This window comes from Typopeltis vanoorti, chromosome 7 (assembly GCF_054136105.1).
Source record: "Typopeltis vanoorti isolate ZY-2024b chromosome 7, IOZ_Tvanoo_1.0, whole genome shotgun sequence".
Lineage (NCBI taxonomy): Eukaryota > Metazoa > Arthropoda > Arachnida > Uropygi > Thelyphonidae > Typopeltis > Typopeltis vanoorti.
Window position 1 is genome coordinate 56,728,198 of NC_143555.1, and position 26,711 is coordinate 56,754,908.

The window sequence follows — 26,711 nt, forward strand, 5'->3', positions numbered from 1 at the left end:
TGAAAGTGAGAAGAATGATAGCAAAAGTTGGATGCGTGTTAGACCGAAAGTACGGAAACAAAGAAAGATGAATGAGAGTGAAAGTGAGAAGAGGGGGTCAAGAGTTAGAAAGACTGAATGATAGAGAGAATGTGTTGTGAAATTCGGAAGTTGAATTGGATTGGATGAGGCAAGAAATGAAATGGATGCAGAATGAAATTAAGAGAATTCAGGTCAAAACTATTAAAATAAATCATGATGGCATGAAAGAGTTAACGAAAGATGAGCGAGTGGCTTTGTATGGCGACTCCATTATTAAAGGTGTGCTAGAGGATAGAATGCACAAGGTATGTTTTCCAGGCGGTAAAATGAGTAGAGTGATTGAGGCATTGGATATGAGGAGGGAACGAGCAAAATAGTTAACAGTATTAATTGGTATGAATGATTTGAGAGAGAACAAAGAGTGTGTCAGAATGGATATCAGGAGGCTGCTTGGAAGGATAAAAGAGAACAGTGTGACAGGAAGGGTAGTCAGTGTGTTGCCTAGGTATGATTGTGGTGAAATGAGGCGGAGAGCAAGGATTATGAATGATATGCTGGCTGAAATGTGTGAGGAGATGGGAATACAGTTTGTTAATGTGTGGAATGAGTTTGAGGGACAAAGTGAGCTGTATGGGAGTGATGGACTGCATTTGAGTGGTTATGGTGTGAGATGCTTCGAGAGACTGCTGCTGGAAGGTAAAGAAGTGAACAGAGAGAATGAATCAGATCGAGAGGGGAATCATGTGGAAGAGCAGGAGAGTAAGACAGGAGAGATTGAAGAGGTGGATATGAATGGGGAAGTGAGTGGCATGAGTATAGAAAATGAGAGAATGGGTGTGCAAGAGGAGCAGGGAAACGGGGATGCTCAGGGTGGACAGGGGTACACAGTGTGAGAAAGGTGGATGCTCCAAGAGGAGGTGAGAGCATGTGTAGGCAGGAAAGGAATGGGATGACCAGGGATCAAGAGGAAACAGTTGGAATTGAAAAGGGTTCTAAAATGAAGAAGCAGAAAGGGAAATGGCCCCAGTCCAGCATGGAGAGATCACATCAAGTGAGTGGTATCAGTGGAACTAGCTGTAGATCCAGAAATGAGCTGTTGTGTTTGTATACAATTCTAGAAATATAAGAAACAAGGCAGATGAAATGGTTGCACTAATTGCGTCTCTTCACCCAAAGATTGTCGGAATAAGTGAGACATGGTTGGAAGAGGATGACATCCTGACAGGAATAGAGATGGAAGGGTATGATATGTTTCATAAGGATAGAAGGGGTAAAAAGGGAGGGGGAGTGCTATTGACGATAGAGAAAGAGTTGTGTAAATACAAAGCACATATGCAACACAGAAATAGTGCCAGTGGTTTTGAGGCAGTATGGTGTGAGATAGAGGTGAATAGAATCAAATACTTGGTGGGATGTTGTTATAGACCACGTAATATGGATGGTGGTGATAGTGTATTGTATAGTCAAATTAGCCAAGTAAATAAAAGGGTGATCATTATGGGTGATTTTAATTATGGCAATATAGACTGGAATGATGAGATAGCAACTGGAAGTAAAGAAAATGATTTTCTTGAGTTTTTGAGGGATAACTACCTCAGACAGTATGTAATAGTGGGCACACAAGGATTAAGGGTCTTGGATTTGGTCATCTCATCAGAGGATGTAATTATCAACGAGGTGTCAAATCATCCACCAATTCGTGAGAGTGACCATGAGGTTTGCCTGGGTGGTTGCCAGTGCGTGGACCCCTGTGAGAAAAGGGTATATGTGGAACTGCAAGGGGGGGGGGATTATGAAGAGCTCAGGAGACAGCTTGCGGGTATAGCGTGGAATGAGGAGTTAGCTGGAAAAGAGATCAATGCAGCTTGGGGGATTTTCAAAAACTATCTAGTAGATGCAATGTCTAAATGTATTCCAAGGGTGAGAAGGTTAAATAAGGTAGGTGTGAGATGGATGAATAAAGAGATTAAGCATGTGATACAGAGAAAAAGGGCATTGTGGAGTCAACATAAGAGAATTGGAAATAACCAATTTCATGAGGTCTACAAAGACCAGGCAACGAGGATGACTTGGTTGGTGAGAGTAGCTAAAGAGAGGTATGAACAGCAGTTAGCTAATGAAGCCAAAAAGAATCCTAGGGAGTTCTTCTGATATGTAGCCAGCAAAAGAAAGAATGATTATGGAAGGATAACATTGATTGTTGAAAATGGTATAAAGACAGCTCTGCAGAATGTGTGGTGGAGATACTTAATGAGCAGTTCATAAAGATCTTTCAATCTTGTGAATGTGACTTCATGGAGAGATTGAGAGTAGTTAATGATGGGAAAGAGAGACTGACTAATTGAGCAAGAGGTGCATGGGGAGTTGAGCAAACTACATGTAAATAAGGCTATGAGACTTGATAATATATCATCACGTATTCTGAAGGAATGTGCCGGGGAGTTGACATTTTTTTTAATATGAGTCTTGCACTTGGTCAAGTTCCTAAGGAGTGGAAGGAGGGCAAGATTGTGTCACTTCATAAAGGAGGCGATCGAACTCAAGCATCAAACTATAGGCCTATCTGTGTGTCAGGTGTTGTGGTTAAGTTGTTGGAGAAGCTTGTGAGAACTAGGATCCAAAGTTGGGTTGACAACAATGGTATTATCTTTGATGGACAGCATGGATTTGCTAAAGGGAGGTCATGTTTTAGCAATCTACTTACATATTACAATAAAGTGACTGCTTTCTTGGACAGAGGAGAAGGATACACAGTAATATACTTGGATTTCGCAAAGGCTTTTGATAGATTACCGTATGATAAGTTGACAGTTAAACTAGAGCAGATGGGAGTGGATATTAGATTGGTGCATTGGATTGGAGACTGGCTATCTGATAGGTATCAACAAGGTATGTGGGTGCGATATCCAGGAAAAGGAAAGTCACTAGTGGAGTGCCTCAGGGGTCTGTTTTAGGGCCATTACTGTTTAACTTGTATATTAATGATACTGGCAAAGATTTGGATGGAGATATTCAGTTGTTTGCAGATGATGCAACGTTGAGACAAACCATAAAGAGTAGTGAAGATGTTGTGGCCTTACAAGAAGACTTGAATAAACTGAGTGATTGGGCACGGAAATGGGGATGTGAGTTCAATGTTGCAAAATGTAAGGTTTTAAAATTTGGAAAACAAAGATGGGATGCAGAATTTATGCTTGGTGAGAATATATTGTTGGAGGTAGAAGAAATAAGAGATCTGGGGGTGATAGTGGATAAATATCTAAAAATTTAGTGGACACATCACCAAAATTGTGAAGACAACACAAAGGCTTCTGGGAATGATGTGGAGGACACTGACGTGTAGAAGTAGGGAGATTCTTGTTCCGTTGTATAAGGCTTTGATTAGGCCACACATGGACTATTGTGCCCGGATTTGGTCACCGGGTTTTCAGAAGGATGAAGAGATGTTGGAAAGGGTCCAAAGGCGACTGACTAAAGTAGTTCCTGACCTCTGGACTGTCAAGTATGAGGAAAGATTGAGAAGATGTAATTTGCAAACTCTGGTGGACAGGAGAAAGTGGGGAGATATGATAGAGACCTACAAGTTGGTAAGGGGTTGTGATAGGATCAATGGTGGAGAAGTTCTACAGAGAATAGTGGGAGATCAGGGGAGAACCAGAGGTCATCCCTGGAAACTGTATAAAGAGAGTGTGAGTAGGGGAGTGAGAGGCAGGTTTTTTTCGTGCAGAGTTGTTAATGATTGGAATGCCTTGCCTGAGAGTGTGGTGTCTGCAAGGAGTTTGAGTGTGTTTAAGGCATGGTATGATGAGATGTGTGTGTGATAAAAGGACCTCCCAGATGAGTCTTTGATTCCATGAGGTCTTGGCCTAATAATAATAATTTCATGCTCTTAACACTATCCATGCAAAATACTTACATTTTATTCCATTACTCACTGCTTCCTTTTGCATCCTCCAGAGATGGCAATTTGTTGTTGTTCCTTCCATTTACTCTATCATATGAAAAATCTCCCCCAGTGTTAATCCAATGACAACCTTTAAACAGCTTAAATATATTTTCAACCATATTCCTCCTTTGTCTTCTATTCACCAAACTCTGTAGTATGCAATCTATCCTCATAACCAACTTGTACAATGCTGATGTCATTTTTGTTCTCCATCATTTCACTCTCTGTAGGATTACTTCATTCCCTTCAAATCCTGGTGACCATCTGCACAGAAATCCAGATATGATCTGATCAAAGCATTATACAATGAAACTGCCACCACTGTTTTATCTCTTGTGGTCAATGTCCTTCTCAAAACTGCAGAAATTCTCTGAGTTGTCTTCACAACCCTTGCAATATGTCTTCTGAATTTCAAATTTCTATCTACAATAACCCCAAGAGCCCTTCTTTCTTCCACTTCTTCCAGTAAAACTTGACAAGTATGAAGCATCCCAACTGTGAATTCCAAATTTCAAACATTACATTTAGTTGCATTAACCTGACATCCCAATTCATTTTCCAACTTTCCAAGCTTGCTCAAATCCCCTTGAAGAGTTAAAACATCAGCACTTTACTAATAACCCTTCCAAGTTTTTCCCTCCAAGGTATTCCAGTGACAATATCACTGACATAAAAAACTTTGATTCTGATTTTTCTCTCCTCATTATACTAGTTACCTTCCTAGCCTTAGCTTTACATTCTTCATGCAGTTGTTGTCTACTTCTCTCTTTACATGCCATCCATCATCCCTTTTTTTTCATCTGCAATTCCTGTTTAATTTCTCTAGTCATCTATTTGATGCCAAATTGCTTTATCTTCTTTACTTGAAATATATAATCAGCTATTTGATAATCAGTTATTTGCTGAGGATGCAAAGATGGGTTGGATAATCAGGAATGCTGCTGATATGCAGTATTTATAGAATGATTTGAATAGGCTGGAATTGTGGACATGTGAAAATGACTATCAGTTCAATGTTAATAAATGTAAAGTCATCCCTCCTTGGTGTGATTGGGTATCCAATGTCATATTATGTTGGTGGGATTATACTAGAAGAAACTGATCAAGCTAGGGGATCTTGGAGTTTTAGGAGACAGGAAGTTGAAGTTCAAGGGTCATATAACATAAATTGTAAATATAACTCAGAATAATTGCAATGCTGAAACGAAACTTGATCTGTAAAGATAAGGAAGTCATTTAGCCTCCTCTTTACAAGGCTTTGATAAGACCTCACCATAAGAACATGGACTATTGCACACAGGTCGAGTCTCCTGGCTTCTGTGGTGATTTTGATATAGTGGAGAGAGTGCAAAGGAGAGTGTCAAAAATGATATCAGGATTGTTCAATGCTGATTATGAAGACAGATTGAGAATTTGTAGGCTGTAGACACTAGCAAACAGGAAAAATAGGAGTGATATGATTGAAACTTGCAAACTTCTGAAAGGGTTATACAGAATTTCAGTAGATGGAATTTTTTATTTTATGGAGTGTGTGGAAATGATGTGAGGGAATTCTTGGAAGTTTCTCGAAAATGAATGCTGTCAAGAAGTGGGATGAGGGCTAGAATTTTGACTCATAGAGTGGTGTGTGATTGGAATGGGTTGCCGCTGGATGCTGTGTGTGTGTGTGCAAGTAGCGTGAATGAATTCAAGAACAGGTATTACAGCTTGTGCGAATAGTACGCGTTTCCTTGATGAGTTTCTGACTCCCTAGTGGTCTCTTATAATAATATTAATAATCTGCAATTGCTGATAACAATTTTTCCTTAGCTTATATCCGATGTACTACTGATCTCTCATATTTGAAAATCTTTCATCCATTGTACTGCTGCAAGCAGGTTTCTAAATCTATGACAGTTACTGGCTAATAATTCCACATAAATCCTTTCTGCCTTGATACTTCTACATGGTCACTTCACCATCTGAGGGAAAGTATGATATGATGGTCATAATCAGATTCTCTGCTGCTATAACCAGTCCAAAATGCCTAGACTTGGTTATAGCCATGTCCAAATAGCTTCATCCTTGTGTTAGCTCCACCACATGCTGCCTAAGACTGCCCCTCAAGAAGTCCAATAATTCAGTTCATTAGTACAGTATGCTACTTCCTTTGCTTTCATATTGCTATAGTTGAGGCTCCTCATAATGATCGATCACTCGCTTTGCACTTGTCAAACTAACTTGTTTCAACATTTAATGCTCATTACAGCTACAATTTTGGGTCTAGCAACATCCCAGTAAATATCTTGTCCTATAAATATCTCTATCAGATATTTTCAAAGCCATTAGTGTCATTTCTGCTCTGATTCTCTACGCTGAGAGGACACAATTCAGCTCTTATCATAAGTACTGCTGTGTTTATCTTCCCTATCCTGCTGAAATATGCTATACCCTTTGATTTCTATCCCTGTCATAACCTCCTCATTTAACAAGTTTTACTGATACTAACATCATCTTTGGAGAGACTGTCAATCAATGCCACAAAATTATTACCTTTATTCCTAATGCCTTTGGCATTTGTATACAGAAATATTAGTGCATCACCAATATTCATGTAGTTATCGTTACTCCCAACATACTCTATCTGCCCCTGCAATATAATATACAAGCTCTCATTTCTAAAGCCACTATCCCCTAGAGGTATTCCTGCTATATTCTGTCCTTGACTCGTTTCCCTACTCTAACAAACTCACTTGCCTAGAAACAAGTCTCTCTAATGATTGCATCCTTCTGTGTTCAAATGTAATCCATCTCTTACATACAGCTCCGATTTTATCCTTAAATGTTCTCAGGCATTCACATATTCCAGACCTTTTATACTACACATCGCATTCGTTATACTGTAATTTTTCTCCACTCTGTATTATCATACTGAGGGAATACACTCACTGTTTTCCCTCTGACACATTTCTGCTGCTATGTCCCTAACATCAACATCAAATCTCTTGCTACACAATAACACTACCTCTTAGTTCATTTGTGCCAACCATTAATATTATCTCCTCTACATTTTCACCTCACTTCATAGCTAACCCCATTTCTATCATGCGTTTCAGGAATCAATAACCTGGCAGTCTACTCTGTAAAACTTGGATCACTGAATCTCCATATACGACACTCTGAACAGTTTCATTTCTTCTTCCTGCATCATCTCCTTTCAACCTCTTTCTCTCCCCACTTTCCTTGCCTCCTCTCTATCCCTTCATTACCTCCAGTTTCTTCTGCTTCACTGTCTCTCCCACCTTTCTTGCCTTATTTTTTCCCTTTCCCAGCCCATGGTACAAATGTACTATACATTTAGCAATAACCTTTTGTGAGTGGTGGTAATAATAAAAATTAAAAAAAAAATATATATATATTTATTTATTTATTTTATTATTATTATTATTTTTTTTTTTCCAGCCAGCCTAGATGGCCAAGTAGTGAGCATATCCACTACTCAACAACAAGCTATGGGTTCAAATCTTGCCATGGCATGGATGTTTGTGATTTTCCTTAGGTGGGAGATGAATTTCACTGCCTGGCGTGAGTCCAGTGACTCAATAGTTCAAGGCCTGAAGTAGCTTGAAAAGTTTTGTGTTTGGTCATTCTGGAAACAGGGTTTCCAGATTATGTAAAATAAATAAAAATACAAATACCGTATATTCCGGCGTATAAATCGACTTTTCAGCATGAAAAAAATTACTAAATTTTTTAGGTTGACTTAAACGCTGGGTCAAAAATTGATTGCTTTCCAAGAAAAAACTAGTAAGTATCATACTCTGTTAAATTTATTAACAACATACAAAAGGGGTAAATAAGTAAAAATATTTCAACTTATATCAAATTTATTTACAGAAAAAATTATTTACATGTTATATAATTATTTATTTACAAAAGAAAATAGGTAGGTAACTACATAATTAAAATTTAATTTTCACTGTCTGAATGTATGAAAAGTTCATTGTACTCTGGTTCTGTAATTTCTTCCGGTATATCATCATATAAATTGTATTCGTTTTCTCTATCAGATTTAGCATCAATTTCGTCATCATTGAAAACAAAATCATCTTCCGAGCCATCTAATTTGTTAGATATAACACATTTTTTAAAAGATTTTATTACTGTATCTGATTTTATTTCATCCCATGCTTTCGCTACCCATTCACACAAATAGTTACCAAAGATGCATGTCACGTTTGTCCTCCTTTTGTGAAACTTTTTTCTCCTTCTTGCATCCACGCATTTCACTGTTTTAACGTAAAATGTCTTTAAATGGCTTGTTTATACAAACATCCAACGGTTGTACTAGTGAAGTTAACCCACTGGAATCACTGCCATATTGGTATTAATCTCTCTTAATAAAGATTTTGTGCTCTCAGTTAAATGGGATTTGAACATGTCCCACATTAAAAGACTGTTTGGATTTTTTAATGCACCTTGTTGTGTATTCCAAATATTTTTTATCCACAGCTTAACTCCTGCTTAGTCCATCCAACCATTCTCATGAACATGGACAAAACCGTTTCTTGGAATTTTGATCTTTGGCATTGTTTTTCTTTTAAAAATTATCATAGGTTTTAATTTAGTACCATCAGCCATATAAGCAAGTACAACTGTGAAATGGCTTTTTTTCATGTCCAGTTGTTTTTAAAGAAATAGTTTTAGTTCCTTTCAATTCTACTGTTCTATTCCCGCTCATGTCAAACATAGCTGGAGTTTCATCCATATTTCCGATTTGAGACAATAAATAATTTTTTTGCTTTCTTTTAGCAATTATAAATCTTTGAAAACTTAATAACATATCATCCAAATCCTTTGGCAGCCTCTGCGTGATTTTCGTTTTTAGTCAAAGCACAAACTTTTTCCCTTCCATAAACTGGCTACACCAATTCACTGTAGCTTTGAAGTTTTCACTATCCTTTTTATTTGCCTTGCCCCACTTCAAAGCAAATAAAAAACGAATATTATTTCTCGTTATAATGAGTCCATTATGGAGATTTTCTTGAACCCAATCTGCAACATTATTTTCCAGAATAGACCACTTACAAATTCCCTTCCATAATGTGCACTTATTTTTTGGCATTTTCATTATTAAAGTTTCATTTTTCTCCAATTGTGAACTAGTTTTTCGTTTACTCCGAACTGACGTGTAGCAACACAGTATTTTCTTTTGCAAATTTAATCACTTTGCACTTAAAACTCGCGTCATATTTCATTCTTTTAAAAAGAGCCATTGCACTTTAGTTCACTATTGGTGAACTGGTCAATACGAAAAAGAAATTTTTTGAGTCGACCTATATGACGAGTATACTATAAAAACTCAAATAAACTCAAAAAATTCCAATATCAACTTATATGCCAGGTCAACTTTGTACGCTGGAATATACGGTGTGTGTGTGTGTGTGTGTGTGTGTGTGTGTGTGTGTGTATATATATATAACAAAAAAGAAAAAAGCCTGCGTTCACCTGTGGTACTCATGTATTTACTACAAGTTTACAACCTTTTATAGGTGGGATTTACATAAAAGAAGTAAATAAAAATTTATAAAAAATAAATGAAAATTCTATATGTAATCTCTCCAATTAAATGATATCATTTCTGGTACATTCATCCTATTAATACTGCAAATTATTCCTTGTATAAATCAAACTTAGTTTGAATATACAGTATCTATACCTGATGATGGAAAATATTTGTAATGTGGGAATGTGTCTTTATATATGCCTTTCTCTCATCCATTAAGCTTTTTGCTTTCTTATAAAGGCAAACCAAATTACTATAACAAGATTTCCCTTTAACAAATCCATGCTTGCCTTCATAAATAATATTACCCTCACTGCCCAATCTGTAGTTTGATCCTCTATACCAGCGCTTCCCAAACTGTGGGCCGTGGCCCCCTTGGGAGCCATGAAATAATGAAAAGAAATTTAAAATGTTTTAAGACTAAGTAGATTTTTTTTATTTTAAAAGAAACGTATTTAACTTTTATTATTTATTATTTTTTTTTGTTATTTTTTTATATTTTAATGGAAAAATTCACACACTGGTGTTGGTTCACAAACTTTGCTTCCTGCGTATTTCGGCGCTTAATGAATATTAGTAAATATTGCTTATTCACATGTTTCATTTCAAAGCAGTGGTTAATTGTATTTACTTCGAATGCTCTCCAGGGAAGCTCCAAATCTTCCTGTCCCTTTCATTATGCGTTCGTAATCAGGGACTGTTGATATTGACTTTATATACATATCAAAACTCGTTTTATATTATCACTGTCATCCGAGCTAGTTTTCTGTTACCGATAAAAGTTTCGCATATACTTCACACATGAAAAAAAGCTTAAACAAGTTCATGTGGGGAGATAGTAACTTGCTTGCAGCGGTAAACAACACCCTCCCTAACAGTCTGCAGAGGCAATAAAAACAAGTACTTTTATTATGCCAGTGAATAAGGTATGAGGAGTCTGTGTAATATATTTCTCAACAACTAGTGCAATTAGAGACAACTGGGATAAAAACACACTAATTAATGAATCACATGTCTCCTCATACAGAAACTATGCTGTATAGACTGAAACAAAACGATATGTTGCATGGGCAAACAGTATCTAACTAAAAACTATTGTTATTAATTAGATGTGTGTGAGTTTGATTTCCCAAGGCAGCAATAAAATTCAACCGAACGTGTTAAAATTCGTGAGTGTTAAAACTAAGTAATATATATATATATATATATAACGAATGTTATGGCAGTTTCAAATATGGAATTCGGTTGAAGAGAGTTAGCATTTCAACTTAATTGTCAGCTATGCTTTTATCTTTCGGTTGCGCGATCTTTTGTTAATACCACACCAATCATATGCACGTTTTAATAACCTGCCATTGCTGTCTGTTTTGCGTTAGGCTTAATTACCGTAAAGGGAGAAAAGTCACAAAAGAGAAAAATGTTCCTGGTCCGGGGATCCCTTATTCAGGTAATATTCACTAATTTCATGTTATCAGTTTGTGGTGTGCCAGTATCGGTAAGTGGTGATATTATTTGATCTATTCTACGTTAAAAAAAATTAATCCTGAGATGGATAAGTGGCTGATAAAAAATATAAAAAAAAAAAATCCCCACGAACAATCAGAAGAAGCAGAAACAGACTCAAAAAAAAAAGACAATATTTCATATTTTACCAGAACAGCCCGCATCGTCTTCAGAACCAAATGGTAAGTGGCAAAAAATGTAATATATGCATTTGATTCGCTGTGTATGTTTTGTATTGAATATAAATACAATAAATATTATTATAATATATCTCTCTATTACGATTTTTTTTTCGAGGGAGGCCGTGAAATATTTTAATTTTTGCAAAGGGGGCCCTGACATCCAGAAGTTTGGGAAGCACTGCTCTATACCAGCGCTTCCCAAACTGTGGGCCGAGGGCCCCCTTGGGAGCCATAAGTTTTGTTGAAGGGGGCCGTGAAATAATGGAAAAAATTTAAAATGTTTTAAGACTATGAGTTTTTTAATCTTAAAAGAAACATTTAATTTTTATTATTTCCTTTTTTGTTATTTTTTATATTTTAATTGAAAAAAAGCACACATTGGTGCGGGTTCACAAATTTTGCTTCCTTACGTATTTCGGCGGTTAATGAATATTACTAAATATATGCTTATTCATATAAGTTTCATTTCAAAGCAGAAATCTAAGAATTGAAGTTTCAAATATTTCATCTGATATTGAATTTTTGTGTAACAGTGTTGAAACACACCCATCGCACTAAATTGTTATTAAACTTCTTTTATGTTTTTAATTCTTTCTTTATTACTAATCTTTTTACTTTTCATGTGCTTCTGCTGCAAATGTACAATAACAATATATCTATATAAAAATATGAGATAATGTGCCATGTCAAATGTGTATGTGAGATGCTAAAAATGTAATATTTGCATTTGATTTTTGCAATATTCGATTTGTTTTGCATTAAATATAAATACAATAAATATTATAATAATATATGTCTATATTACGATTTTTTTCGAAGGGAGCCGTGAAATATTTTCATTTTTCCAAAGGGGGCCCTGACATCCAGAAGTTTAGGAAGCACTGCTCTATACCACTACCCTCCTTCCACTCCTTGCAAAACTTTCATTAAACAACACGTCAATGTTATTGGACATTTTTCCACTTGGTATACTATAAATTATTGATGCCAAGAAATTATATTCTTGGTTTAATCCTTTAACCAAGTGTAATCAAACAAAGTTTGTGCCTGAAGTATTTTCAGGACAGGGCAACTCGTATATAGAGGCTAATGACTTCACATCATTCGCCTTAGCATCCCATAATACAAAGCACATATCCTTAAGACATGTATAGTGCTATGCATTATGGGAAGGGTCACCACCCAGACTGGTTTCGACCTTTATTAAGGACTCATCAGTGGGAGCTAGACCCAAAAGTGATACCAAGGTTGAAGTAATGCAGAAGTCATATTTCCATATACGAGTAGCTAAAAGGTGTCACACCTTATTATTAAAATACTCTGGATTAGAAATTAAAGATACCAAGAAATTATATACTTGGTTTAATCCTTTATCCAAGTGCAAGGTAAGCAAACAAAGTTTGCACCTGAAGCATTTTCAGGACTGGGGCAACTTGTATATAGAGGCTAATGACTTCACATCGATTGTCTTAGTATCCCATAATGCAAAGCACATATCCCTTGCAGACATGTATAATGCTATGCATTATGGGAAGGGTCACTACCCAGACTGGTTTTGACCTTTATTGAAGTCTCATCAGTGGGAGCCAGACTCGGAGGTAATATTAAGGTTGAAGCAATGCAGAAGTCATATTTTCATATGCCAGTTGCCAAAAGGTGTCACACCTTATTATTAAAATACTCTGGATTAGAGATAGTTGCAAGTGAACCTAGTGCTGTTTTTGGCAGATGTATAGTAAATCTATTTTCTGTCATTTGTAATATATACTCTTGCATAGCTTCAAACTGAAATAATTCTGCATATTTTGAAGCCAGTATTCAACAATTAATGTCTCTATTGGCATGAGAAGCAATATGGTCATTTTATTACATACCATTTGACCAGAAAGTGCATTTAAACTACCTTCACATTATGCAAGATAATTTAATGATCTGAGAATTTATCACAAGCAACAACAAACATTAGTTCAATAAAAAGAGAAAAAGCAGATCAGACAATCACTGGAATCTATCCCCTTGAAGAGTTTTGCAACTCCATAATAGCAAGTGGTTAGTTTAGTGGTTAGTCTTCTTAGGAGTGTAGCTAAGGTATCATATTTGGTCAACCTCACAAGGGAACCCTGGGAAGGCATGAATCTGTTTGTTATTTTTCCCTTTTTCTTATTTTATATTTTAAACAATTTTATCATATTTCTTTTTTTAATCATAGGATTTTAGATGGTAATATTTCACTGGCAAATCTGATTTTCTTTGCTTCCTGTTTGGTAAATTGTTACTTTAAAATATTTCAATAATAAAGTTGCCAGATGGCAAATGCCTGTATTTTTAGTGCTGCCTTTTCTCCTTTTTTCTGTCTTGGCATTTCTCTTTTCAGCATAGCTGTAATTTTTCCATTCTTACTTTTCTCTTTCACTAATTTTAATACAATAGTAATTCAAAATTAGAGTATATAAAATAATTCTTATAAAAATACTTGAGGATTTCTGACTGTATTCCACCAAAATAAAAATTACTTACTCTGTGGAATTTAAATGCTCCAATTTCTGGTGCCACTGTTCAGCTTCTGATAAGAAAGACGATATTGCTTTTTGGATGATGTCTGGGGAAAAAAAAACGACGATTGAAGTATTACTTTCTATATTATGCATGATCTTAATGTACCCCAATTCTATCAAAGTCTAACCCATGTATGCATATCAAACCCTGGCATTAAACAAATTCCATCATTTAGTTGTAGTAACCATTTTGGTAATGCTCCTCATAACCTACAAAGTTGAGAATGCACCTTCCCCAAAGTTAATAAGAAAACAGAAACAGATAGTTAAGAGATTATGTAACTAGCGATTCTGATTCAAAATCTAAATTATATGAAATTTTGATGAAATCATTTAATAATTTCACATGGTGTAAGTATTTCATTGCTAACCATATCATTTGCAGTAAGTTCCAGCAACTGAATAACTAAAAAATTGTAAAATATATTTATCCTTTAATTTTAACTTTCATTATGCATAAAATGAAAGCTAACTATGCAATTACGTCAGAGATTTCCTGTAACTGTGCACAACTCCTATGCAAACTGTTCACTTGAAATTTTTTTCTTGAAATTTGCACTTGAAATTATAATCATCATGATGAGTGAGGAGTAGGTTCTTTGCATAGAGAGTGGTTGGTGAGTGGAATGCATTGCCTGAGTGAGTGTGGAGACACTGAATCAGTTTAAAGCAGGTTGGATGAGCATCGTGTGCAATACTGTGTACCTCCCAAGAATGAGTCAATGACTTCATGGAGGTCAAATGTTAATAAAAATAATGACTGACTGACCATGTTGGAAAATTTTTTTTCCCACTTGGTTAGACTATAATAAATTTAGTTTAATCCTTTATCCAAGTGTAAGCAAACAAAGTTTGCACATGAAGTGTCGTCAGGACTTCGTAGTAAAGGTGGACTAAGCTCTCATCACTCCTTATCTTAGTATCTCCCATAATGCAAAGCACATCTCCTTGCAGACATGTATAATGCTATGCATTAAGGGAAGGGCCACTACCCAGACCGGTTTCGACCTTTATTGAGGTCTCGTCAGTGGGAGCCAGACCCAGAGGGTGATACTAAGGTGAAAGTGATGGAAAAGTCAAATTTACCTATACAAGTTGCCAAAAGGTGTCTCACCTTATTATTAAATTACTCTGGATTTAGAGGAAGATGTTGGAATTTTTTTTCCACTTGGTTAGACTATAATAAATTTAATTTAATCCTTTATCCAAGTAAGCAAACAAAGTTTGCACCTGAAGCAGGTGCAAACTTTGTTTGCTTACACTTGGATAAAGAATTAAACTAAATTTATTATGACTGACCATGTTTAATGTTTGCTTAACTGGTCTAATGAACATGCTATCTCTGAGTATATTTTCTGCGTGCACAGTTTTTGGTAATTTTTGTATTTAATTTTCAGTTATGAATTACATCATCAAGAGCGTGCAAACATTTCTAATACAATTTACTAAAATAAAGAGCCAAAAGACTTTATTTCGCCAATGCAAAATTATATAAATCAAGTGGATATTAAATCCAACGTTATTTCAATAGCTGAATACAGAAACTATGAACGTTTCTTATGAAATTTGACCAGAGAGCTTACTTACGGGAATACACTCGCCAGCATTGAAAAGTTGCCCTATGCCTCATGTCTCCTATATGGTCAGTGCTAGGGCAACTCATAAATGCCAGTGAGTGTATTCCCGTAAGCTCTCTGGTCAAATTTCGTACGAAACTTTCATAGTTTCTGCATTTGGCTATGAAATAATGTTGGATTTAATATCCACTTGATTTATATAATTTCTAATACAATTTTGTTTTAAATCTTTCATAATTTTGTAGTGGGTAAAAAATATTTTTAAGCGGGTAAAAAAAAAAAGGTTAACAAGTAAATTCATTTATGGAAACAGTGACTGGAAAAGGAAATGTGTGTGAGTAAGAAGATCGTCTCATATAGAGATAGAAGATGTCACCACAATACCACCAATTGGGGAGAGTGATCATGTAATTTTGATGGGGAGAGGCTAGGCACAAGCTTGAAGAGAGAGACGTGTAGAATTACAGAGCAGAGGACTATGATAAATTAAAGAAACAAATTAGGGATGCACAATGGCTGAATCATTTGAAGGGAAGAGTCAACAATGCCTGGGACTTGGTTCAGGATACAGTTATCATGTTGGAGGCTTAATGGAATGTATACAGCACTCAGAAAGGATTAAAACTGATTTTAATACTTCCAATATTTCATCTCAGTCACTGAGACATCTTCAGGGATTACAAAAAAACTAATGTAAAATGCACTCAAATCGAACACAATACTGGGCTAAGCATGTGGATAACTCTAAAGTCCTATCTAGGTGGTGCACCCTCTATGGGCGACCTAGAATGTAAGGTGGGATCTCTGATGATTAATGTTTCCCAAAACTCTTGGTTAGAGTTTTAATGATGTCATATTGTTGAGCAGGGTGGTAGTGGTAAGTTTAGATAGGTACACAGGTAGATACATTCATAAACTTTCTCACCACCACCACCACCCTGCTCAACAATATGGCATTATTAAAACTCTTACCAAGAGAGCCCACAATCTGCCCTTTCAACCGAGCTCAACTACATACACAACACCTTCCTCTCCAATGGCTATAGCGATTACAGTATTAAAAAAAAATAACCAGTGAATCAATGAACTTCAGATGGAGTTCATAAATGCCATCACCATACCCTACATCCATGGCACATCAGAAAAAATAGCCAAGACGTTAAAAAAGTACAATCTCCACACAGCATTTAAGCCCCACAGCCCTTATCTGTTCTACCAAAGATCAGCTGTCTCCTCTCTCAATGCCTGGAGTTAATAAAGTACCCTGTTCTTGCAAGCTGGCATACTTTGGATAGACAGGTAGATCAGCAACCACCTGCTTAGAAGAACACAAATCATACATCTATAACCACGATTATGGTCAGTCTGGCCTGGCAGACCATGTTTTGGATACAACCCAGGATATCCTGGAAAAAACCACCATGCTCCACACGGTAAATTAAAAAAAAAAAAGACCATTTTTAGAATCTCTAGCAGCACTCAAAAATCAACCGAATCTGAATAAATATGGTTGCATTAAGCTTCCAAAAATTTGGGAAACATTAATCATCAGAGATCCCACCGTACATTCTAGGTCGCCCACAGAGGGTGCAGCGCTTAGATAGGACTTTAGAGTCACCCACATGTTTAGCCCAGTATTGTGTTCGATTTGAGTGCATGTTACATTAGTTTTTTTGTAATCCCTGAAGATGTCTCAGTGACTGAGATGAAATATTGGAAGTATTAAAATCAGTTTTAATCTTTTCCGAGTGCTGTATACATTCCATTAAGCCTCCAACATGATGTCCTCACAGCACTTAAGCCTCAACACAGAGAATACAGTTACTTATGGCAATATCAGATTATGTTCCTAAGGTTTGCAGGATACATAAAGTAGGAGTAAAATGGATGAATCATGGAATTATGCAGAAACTTCTGAGAAAGAGGATATTATGAAAGATATAAAAAATTGGGGCATCCTTCAATAGCATGAGGAGTGTAAAGTGCTGGCTAGGAAAGTGATGAGTGTGATAAGGAAAGAGAAATTGGCTCAAGCAGTAAAGCAAAACCCTAGAGAATTCTACAGTTATGTTGCTAGTAGAAGGAAGAGTGAATATGAAAATTGACTTAAGTTGCTAAATATGGAACATGAGTCATCTGCTGAAGATATACTTGAAATGTTCAATGAGTACGTCATTAGTGTATTTCTTCTGTTAAGGGAGGTTAAGAGTAGTGCTGAACAGCAATAGGAAGGAGGACAGAAAACTGACTGTTGAAGAAAGGGAAGTTTTAGAATATTAATAATTTTGATGTTAATAAAGCTGTGGGAATGGATGGGATATCATCAAATATATTATGGGAATGTGCAAAAGAGCTGGTAGTGCCCTTGACATAGTTGTTCAACAGAGGTCTTGCAACAGGAACAGTTCCAGAAGAATGGAAAGAAGGAAAAATAGTGCAACTACATAAGGGAGAATCCAAGTTGGTAGTATCAAACTTTAGTCCATTGTGTATATCATGTGAAGTGGTGAAAATGTTAGAGAGGCTGGTTAGTGACAGAACACAAACCTGGAGTCATGCTTTAGTAACTTGGTTGCATTTTATAATAGGATGACTAGTATATAACAGAGGAGATGCTTATATAGTGATTTATCTAGATTTTGCTAAGGCATTTGATTGAGTACCGCATTATAAACTACTGTTGAAATAGAGCAGGACAGGGATGCATAGTCATTTGGTATCTGCAAGTTGCGTACAGAATGCAGATCCTCCTCCCCCCCCAAAAGGAAGAAGACATGTGGGGTACAGAGTTCTACTCCAGGACCACTGTTGTTTAATTTATATATCAATAATATAGTTCACAGTGTGAAAGGAAATATATTCAGTTTTATTGATGCTAAATTAGGAAGATCAATGTCGGGAAGTTCTGATATGTTGCTGTTTCAAGAGGATTTGAACAGGTTGGTGCTTCTGGATGAAGAATGAGGATGCTGCTAAGTGTAAAGTTGTGCACTTTGAAATTCCAGAGAAGATGGAATGAGGTTTACCATATTGAAAGAATTTTTGATTCAAGAGATAAAAGCAGCAAAAGATCTAGGGATCCTCATGGATATCGAACAGAAGTCCAGGGGACACATCATGAAAGTTGTAAAGGTTACGCAGAAAACTACTGTTATAATTATTATTATTCTTATTATTATTAACATCTGACCTCATGGACTCAGAGACTCATCATGGAAGGCACACACTACTGCACACAATGCTCATCCAACTAAGCTATAAACTGATTCAATGTGTATACATTTATAACACATTCAGGCAATGCATTCCACTCGCCAACCACTCTCCATGCAAAGAATCTCACTCCTCTGCTCACACCCCCTCCTTATACAGTTTACAGCGATAGCCTCTTGTTCCCCCCCCCTCTCCAATTTTATGAAAATACATTTCCATGTTAACCTGATAACAACCCCTAACTAGCTTATATGTCTCAATTATATTCACCCCCCCCTTCCTCCTATTCATGAGGCCCTGCAACTTACATTCTTTCAATCTGTCCTGGTACTCCATATTCCACATTCCACTGGCCACCTTTGTAAATCTTCTCTGGACCCTTTACAACATATCCTCATCATCATGAAAACTAGGAGACCAAATCTGTGCACACTAATCCATATGAGGCCTGATCAAGGCCTTATACAAGGCATCATAATCTCTCAATTTCTGTATGTGAGGGTCCTCCGCATCATTGCCATTATCCGATGTGACATCTTCAACTCATGCAATGTGGCCACTGAATTTCAGGTCCTTGTCCACCCCATTCCTAGATGATTACTCATCTCCTCTACCTCCTTTAAAGTTCCCCCCCACCACCACCAAGCGTATAATTTGCATCCCATCGTTGCCTACCACATCTCAAAACTTTACACTTTGCAACATCGAACTGACAGTTCCACTTACTTGCCCATTCATGCCATCTATTCAAGTCCTCCTGAATAGATTGACTGGTATATAATTGACTATACATAACTGTCCTGCTCAATTTCAACAGTAGTTTATAATGCGGTACTCAATTTGGCATCATCTGCAAACAGCTGCATATCACTGGTTAAATGATGTTGTCTTATACAATGTTAATGATACTGGGATCGGTTTAACATACAAATTGAACAACAATCATCCAGAAACAGATCCCTGTGGTACACCACTAGTGGCCTTCCTCTTTTGGGATACTGCATCCCAATATACAACTAATACCTATCTGATAGCCAGTTACTGATCAAACTCAGAAGTCTATTATCCAAACCCATTTGTTTCAATTTATTTAACAGCTTGCCATGTCTATCAAAAGCTATTGTAAAATCCAAGTACACCACTGTATATGCATCTCCCCTGTCCAAGGTAGTTGTCACCTTCTTATAGTACATAAGTTAGTAAAATACGATCTCCCTTTAATAAACCCATGCTGATAACCACAGAGAATACTGCTGTTTTTCAACTCAATTCTATATCCTACTTCTCACTAATCTCTCTAGTATCTTCACAACTACTCCAGATATACAGATTGGCCTATAATTTGAAGCCACAGCCTTATCACCACCTTTATGCAGTGGAACGATTTCACCTTCTTTCCACTCCCTTGAAACCTATGCTGTTGCAAGACTTTTACTAAACATAAATGCCAATGCTACTGCTTTTAAGCTATTTAATCTAACAGATAAGCTTAGGTGTTGACGGTTATTCATGACTTATTTTTCACGGTATTAACAACACCACACGATTTTATCAAAGAGATGTTTTATTAACTTATATTTCGCTGATTTTCAACTCATCATCATCAGAGCACAACACACTTGCACACGCGACAGTGAGTGAGTGAAACATTATAATTGCAAAGGACAAAAGATCAAAAGTCCTATTTTTGGCACCCTCTAATGGGGGGAAAAAAAGCTATGCAGGAGTTTCTCTTAGGATAACAATCTCCCAAATTTTTCACAAATGAATGCAACCATATTTGATAAGGTTGGGAGAATTCTTCAAAGCCATTGCCGACTCAAAAAATAATCTTTCAGATCTATAATGACTTTTAAATAGCACATTCATTTTCCTCCATCTAATCATGAGTGAAGGAGTGTCCAAAGAGTGGTCTGCCAGTCCCGACTTGCCATAGTAATAGTAGCGAATGTATCTTTCATGTTCTTCCAGGTGGATGTTAATTGATCTTCCTGTTTGCCCATAATAGGCAAAGTCACAGTCACAAGGAACTTCATACACTCCTGGGTGTGCTAAAGGGTGAAGTTTATACTTAGGCGAGCAGATCAGAGTTTCCAGCTTGACATGAGGTTTGAAAGTGGTGCAAAGGCCATGTTTCATCAATACTTGGGCTATCTTCTCTGATGTACCTCTGATATAGGGAACAGAAATGGTCATGTTGTATTCTTGTGTATTAGGACAGGGCAGAGTAATGGGCCTATTTAGTATTTTTTCTATTTTGTAGAGATTATAGCCATTGGCTAAGAATGTATGGTGCAGATATTGGAGTTCTGTGGTCAGAGCTATACTCTGTGTGTAAGATTTTAAAAATCTTACACACAGAGCCAGAGCTGACGATGAGATTGTTTATGTAGGTATATTCCTGTTTGTGTGTAGACTTTCTGTAAATAGAAAAAGATAGTGATCCATCTGAAAGGCAGATGACTAATGTGTCCAGAAATGGCAAATTGTTATTTGATTCTTTTTCTACTGTGAAAAATAATCAAATTTTAGGGTGTTGGCTGTTTAGGTAGGTGACAAACGCATCCAAAGTGTCTTGTCCATGGGGCCAGATGACAAACACATCATCTACATAGTAACCACACTTGTGGCTTGTATGTAACTGTGATAAGTACTTTGTTTTCAAAGTGTTCCATGTAAAAATTTGCTAACGAGTGGGGAGGGAGCCATAGCAGTACCATTAATCTGTTTGTAGAATTTCCCTCCCCATGTAAAGTAACCTGAATTATGGTAAATTTAAATAATTCAAAAATATCATTTAGGATAAGATTTTTAATCAGTGTTTTGAAATGGACTGAATTTTTTACAAAAGTAGAGGAGTTTCCAGCTGGCAGACTACGCTTTGGACACTCCTTCACACAGGATTAGATGGAGGAAAATGAATGTGCTATTTAAGAGTCGTTATAAATCTGAAAGATTTTTTTTGAGTCAGCAATGGCTTTGAAGAATTCTCCCAACCTTAACAAATATGTTTGCATTAATTTGTCAAAAATTTGGGAGACTGTTATCCTAAGAGAAACTCCTGCATAGCTGTTTTTTTTTCCCCCAGTTAGAGGGCGCTAAAAATAGGACTTTTACATCTTTTGTCATTTGCAATTATATTGTTTCACTCACTCACAGTTGCGTGTACAAGTGTGTTGTCTCTGATGATGCCGAGTTGAAAATCAGCGAAACATAAGTTAATAAAACATCTTTTTGATAAAATTGTGTGGTGGTGCTACTGCTAATTCCCTGGAACATTCCCTTAAGATGCATGGTGATATGTCATCAAATCCTATTGCCTCATTGACATCAAGTTTATTCATTTCCTCAAGTAACTCCTGCTGACTCACAATTAAGCCATCTTATACAATGTTAATGATATTGGGATGGGTTTAACATACAAATTGAACAACAATCATCCTGAAAATGAGTCACTCTCCTATATCCTTTATACTTAAGTTCCTCATGATTCCACCCTGATCAGGATGAAACACCCTTATAAATTAATCACTGAATGCCTCAACAATTCTGCAGCAGTTACCATTCTACCACTTTCATCCATTAATTTCATTTTGCAATGATCATTATACCTTCTACTTGACATATATCTAAACAACTCTCTAGGATTTTTCTTTGCCTGATTTGCTAATTTCCTTTCATACTCTACTTTTGTTTTCCTTATTAAATGAGTCACTCTCCTGGCTTGTTCTTTATACGCTTCATGCAACTGATTATTACCATTATTCATCTTGCACTCTCTCTCTCTCTCTCTCTCTCTCCAAACTACTTTACTTTTCCAGATTTCATGCTTAAGCTCCACATTCATCTATTTTAAACCTAGCTTATTCAGCCTTTCGGCCTTTGGAATACATTCACACATTGATGCTGTTATGTATTTCTTTGTCAGTTCCCAAGCAGCATTTATTTCCTTACTTCTTTCTTTCATGCTTACAGTGATCAGAATACATAATGGAAAATTATTTCCTTACTGTTCAACTCTTTATTCCATGTATAGCTCAAAGCTGTCTCCTAAGCTTGTCATTATCACCAACCTTATAATTCCTCATATATCCTTTTCTCACAGAAGCCAAAGCCAAGTGATAACTTCATGATTATTCTCACCAAATGGAGAAAAGTGTGAAACTCCTCTCACAATTACATCCTCTGATTATTGATCGGATCTAGACCTCTCGATCCTCACATGCCCTCCTTTATGTGCTGCCTGAGATAGCTATCTCTCAAGAACTCGAGAAATTCATTTGTTCCGATCCATACTGCCATCATTAAAATGACCCAGAATAATTACCCTTGCTTTTTCACTAATCCAAATGGTTTATACATTTCTTCATCGTAACCCTCCACATTCCCTACAGCAACATTCAACTAAATATGAGAGTGGTCTGAAAAGTTCTCGGTCTCGACCACAGATGGCAACACTACTGGCACACTTCTTTTTTTTTTTTTTTTTAAGCTGGTACATCTATCATAAGCATCTATGTGAAATTGCAAGTCATTCTATCAAGTAGTTTGTTTTATACATCTGTATGAAGAAAAATTGTTGTCTGTATTCCTTGAAATGAATAAAATTGAGTATTGTGCGGTTATAAAATTCTTTGTAAAAGAAGGTTTAATGGCAAAAGAAATTCATTTGAAGTTCATAAAAGTTTATGGGCACTCTTCTCCTTCATTTGTGACAATTAAGAAATGGGCTGCCTTGAAGATGATCCACGTGAGGCACGTCCAAAAGTGTAACAACACCAGAAATCATTGTTCAAGTGCACGATATGGTATTGGATGACTGGTGAGTCAAAGTGCATGAGACTGCTGAGACTATAGGCATTTAAAAAGAACATGTAGGATATATTTTGCATAAAGAATTGCAAATGAAAAGCTTTGCGCAAGATGGGTGCTGCACTTGCTCATAGCAGATCAAAAACACACTCACATGAAAATCTCCGAATGCTTGAAGCATATTAAAAAGAATAAAACTGATTTTCTGTGTCGATTTATTACTATGGATGAGACTTGGATCCACCATTACACACCAGAATCCAAACAGCAGTCAAAACAGTGGACAGAAGTCGGTTGTTCAGAGCCAAAGAAGACAAAGTTGGTTCCATCAGCAGGAAAGCTCATGGCATCGGTGTTTTGGGATGCTAAAGGCATTTATTAATTATTTTGAAAAGGGTAAAACTATGACCGGAGAATGTTATTCCGATCTTTTAACCAGACTAGATGAAAATATTTGTGAGAAAAAACCTGGTTTACCGAACAAAAAAATCATCTTTCATTAGGGCAATGCACCTGCCCACAAAGGTGTTTTTAGCAATGGAAAAATTAAGGGATCTGTACTATGAATTGTTGGAATATCTACCCTATTCCCCAGATTTTGCTCCCTGTGACTTCTATCTCTTCCCAAAACTAAAACTCTTCCTTGCTGGTCAGCATTTTTCTTTGAATCAAGAGGAAATTGCAGCTGTAGAGGGGTAGATCTTACTGAGAACAACTACAGGGATGTGATAACGGCAGTGGAGCATTGCCAGAATAAATGTATTAGTCTTAAGGGAGATTATGTTGAAAAATAAAAATAATTTTGAAATTATAAATTTTTTTCATTGTTAGGCCGCGAACTTTTCAGACCACCCTCGTATGTCTTCCTCTCAACCTCCACGTTACACCACACTGCCTCATAACCATTGCCACTATTTCCCCTTTTCATGTCTACTTATGTGTACTCAATTCCTCTGATATCATCAGCAGCACTACCTCCCCCTTCTTGCAAACAATACTGTATCCTTCCATTTCTATTAACATTATATCATCTTCATTCAACCATGTTTCACTTATTCCAATGATTTTGGGGCAAATAAATTCAATCACTGCATTTCATCTACCTTATTTCTGATATTTCTGGCATTTGTAAACAAACACAACAGTTCATTTCTATGTCTATAGCCAGTCCTATCCAACCATGTGTTGGTTGTGATTTCCCCACCACACCTGCCTAATCACCTTTATCACCACTTACCACATATATCTAAGTCTCAACTTCCCAACCCACATCACAATATACTATATCTTAATACACACATTCACTGTCAATTTCAACATCCACTCTCCCTAAGATTCTGCTAGGTGATTTAAATAGACAGATGTGAACAAAGTATAATGGTTGATTGATTGATCTCTCGTCTGTAGATAGATGATAAGATTAGAGTTGGTAATCTTATCATCATTGATCACCATTGGAAGATTGAGTTTCTTTGGAGTGATCTGATAGTGATTGGTAGTTATTACGATGTTTTCTTCAGGATTATCAGAGTGATTGATGTTGTAAATTAGTGATGGATTTAAGATGAAAAGACTCATCTGATCACTGATAGTGGAGCACAAGGTAAGACTTTGACTTTGATTTTTGATGCAATTTAATTGCTATTGCTTTGCGTATTTAGCCAACGCTCGGTATTGCTGGCAGTCCTCTGCGACTGCGGGATTTTCTACAGAATTTCTGCTGGCAGGTCTCTAGATCTGCAGGATTTCTACTTGCGCTCACATGCAATTAAATCAATACGAGCGTGCCTGACCTAGACGCTGTCACTGATTTGCTCGATGAAGAGCCGGCTCTTATACTCATTAATAAACTTCAAAAGAAGTTCAAGCTGAAATGGCCTACTAGCATGATCAACTCACTCGACAAAGGGCTAGAACTCACTTTTTTTTTTAAAAAGCTTCTTAAAAATGAAGATTCTCCTGAAATGGAGGAAAATGAAGATTCTCCTGAAATGGAGGAAAAACTCAATCTAGTTGTCTCTGCCTCTAATCCTTCTGATCAAGGAGAGACCCACGCTCATAAGAAGCAAAAAAATCTTGCTGCTGAACCAACAAATGATGTTGGTATGGACGAAGACGTTCCCATTTCAGACCCCTCTGCCTTCCCCAATGAAAAGGTGCCACTGATTATCCTAAGGGAAAAGCAGAGACGGACAACATTAAGAACCACCATGGCTAACTTACAAATAAGTTATAGATCGGCTAAAAATGTAGATGAGGGCATAAAAATTCAGCCCACCATGGTGGCTGATTATAGAAATCTTACAAAGGAGCTTGATGCAGGAGGAACACAATATCACATATTTTCACTTGCCTCTGAAAAAAATCTGAAAGTGGTGCTCCGAGGAGTTTCTGAGGATATTGACCCGAATGAAATAGTCACTGACCTCAATTTACAGGATCTACCTCGCACAAAGGTCAGTAGAATGTTCAGATCGAACAAGACCCCCCATGCCTCTAGTTCTAGTTGAGATATACAATATTTACAGAGACATTTACAATTTAAAGTCAATCTGTGGACTTAAAGTCACCCCCGAACCATTGAAAAAGAGAGCATCTTCTGGGCAGTGCCACAGGTACCAAAAATTTGTGGCTAAGTGCACTAATTGCAGCAGTCCTCATCCTGCTAATGATGTGGCCCGCTCCAAGCAGACAGCTCAAAACTAGAACCTGGCTAATCTACACTCAAATCTATCAGCTATTATCACCTCTTCTCTTGCAAACATGCTGCAGGATTTCAACAACTCAAATCCATCATTAAGCATTACAAAAAGATTTTTACAGCAAACTCAATCCATATTATCTGCACTCTCTGATGCATAGGAAAAAAATCACTCCAGATTCACTCAGGATTATCGCTTGGAACACCAACGGTTTAAAAAAACAAAGTGTTGGAAATTCAGGAATTCAATAATAGATATAACCCAGATATATTACTAATCAATGTAACTCACCTGAGGCCTGCTGACAACCTCAAATTTAGAGGGTATCAGTTTTACAGAAACAACAGACTTGAGTATAGAGGTGGAGGCACAGCCATCCTTATCAAAAACCCATATAAACCACCATTCAGTAGCCAACCCTGCAACCACCAACCTTGAAATCACAGGTATTAATGTCGTCACAAACTCAGTCAGAAACCTAAAAATTTCTGCTGCTTACAACCCTCCATCAAAAACATTGTTGACCTCAGATCTGGACGCCATCCTAGGAGTAAAAGGATCGGTCATCATCACGGGCGACTTCAATGCAAAACATCCTGCCTGGAGCAGTAAATGTACCAACAAAAGTGGCTGCATACTCTTTAACTGCTCAAGT

General features: G+C 36.8%; 1 protein-coding gene across 2 annotated transcripts in view; it reads right to left on the reverse strand.

The window, feature by feature from the left end:
* LOC150104694 (N-acetylated-alpha-linked acidic dipeptidase 2-like) overlaps positions 1–26,711 on the reverse strand; it is a 346,412-nt gene that overhangs the window by 39,936 nt on the left and 279,765 nt on the right. For both annotated transcript variants that reach the window (XM_090395882.1, XM_090395881.1), the window contains exon 16: positions 13,715–13,796. In XM_090395882.1, the coding sequence (XP_090252008.1) occupies positions 13,715–13,796 (82 nt within the window). The remainder of the gene's footprint in view (positions 1–13,714; positions 13,797–26,711) is intronic.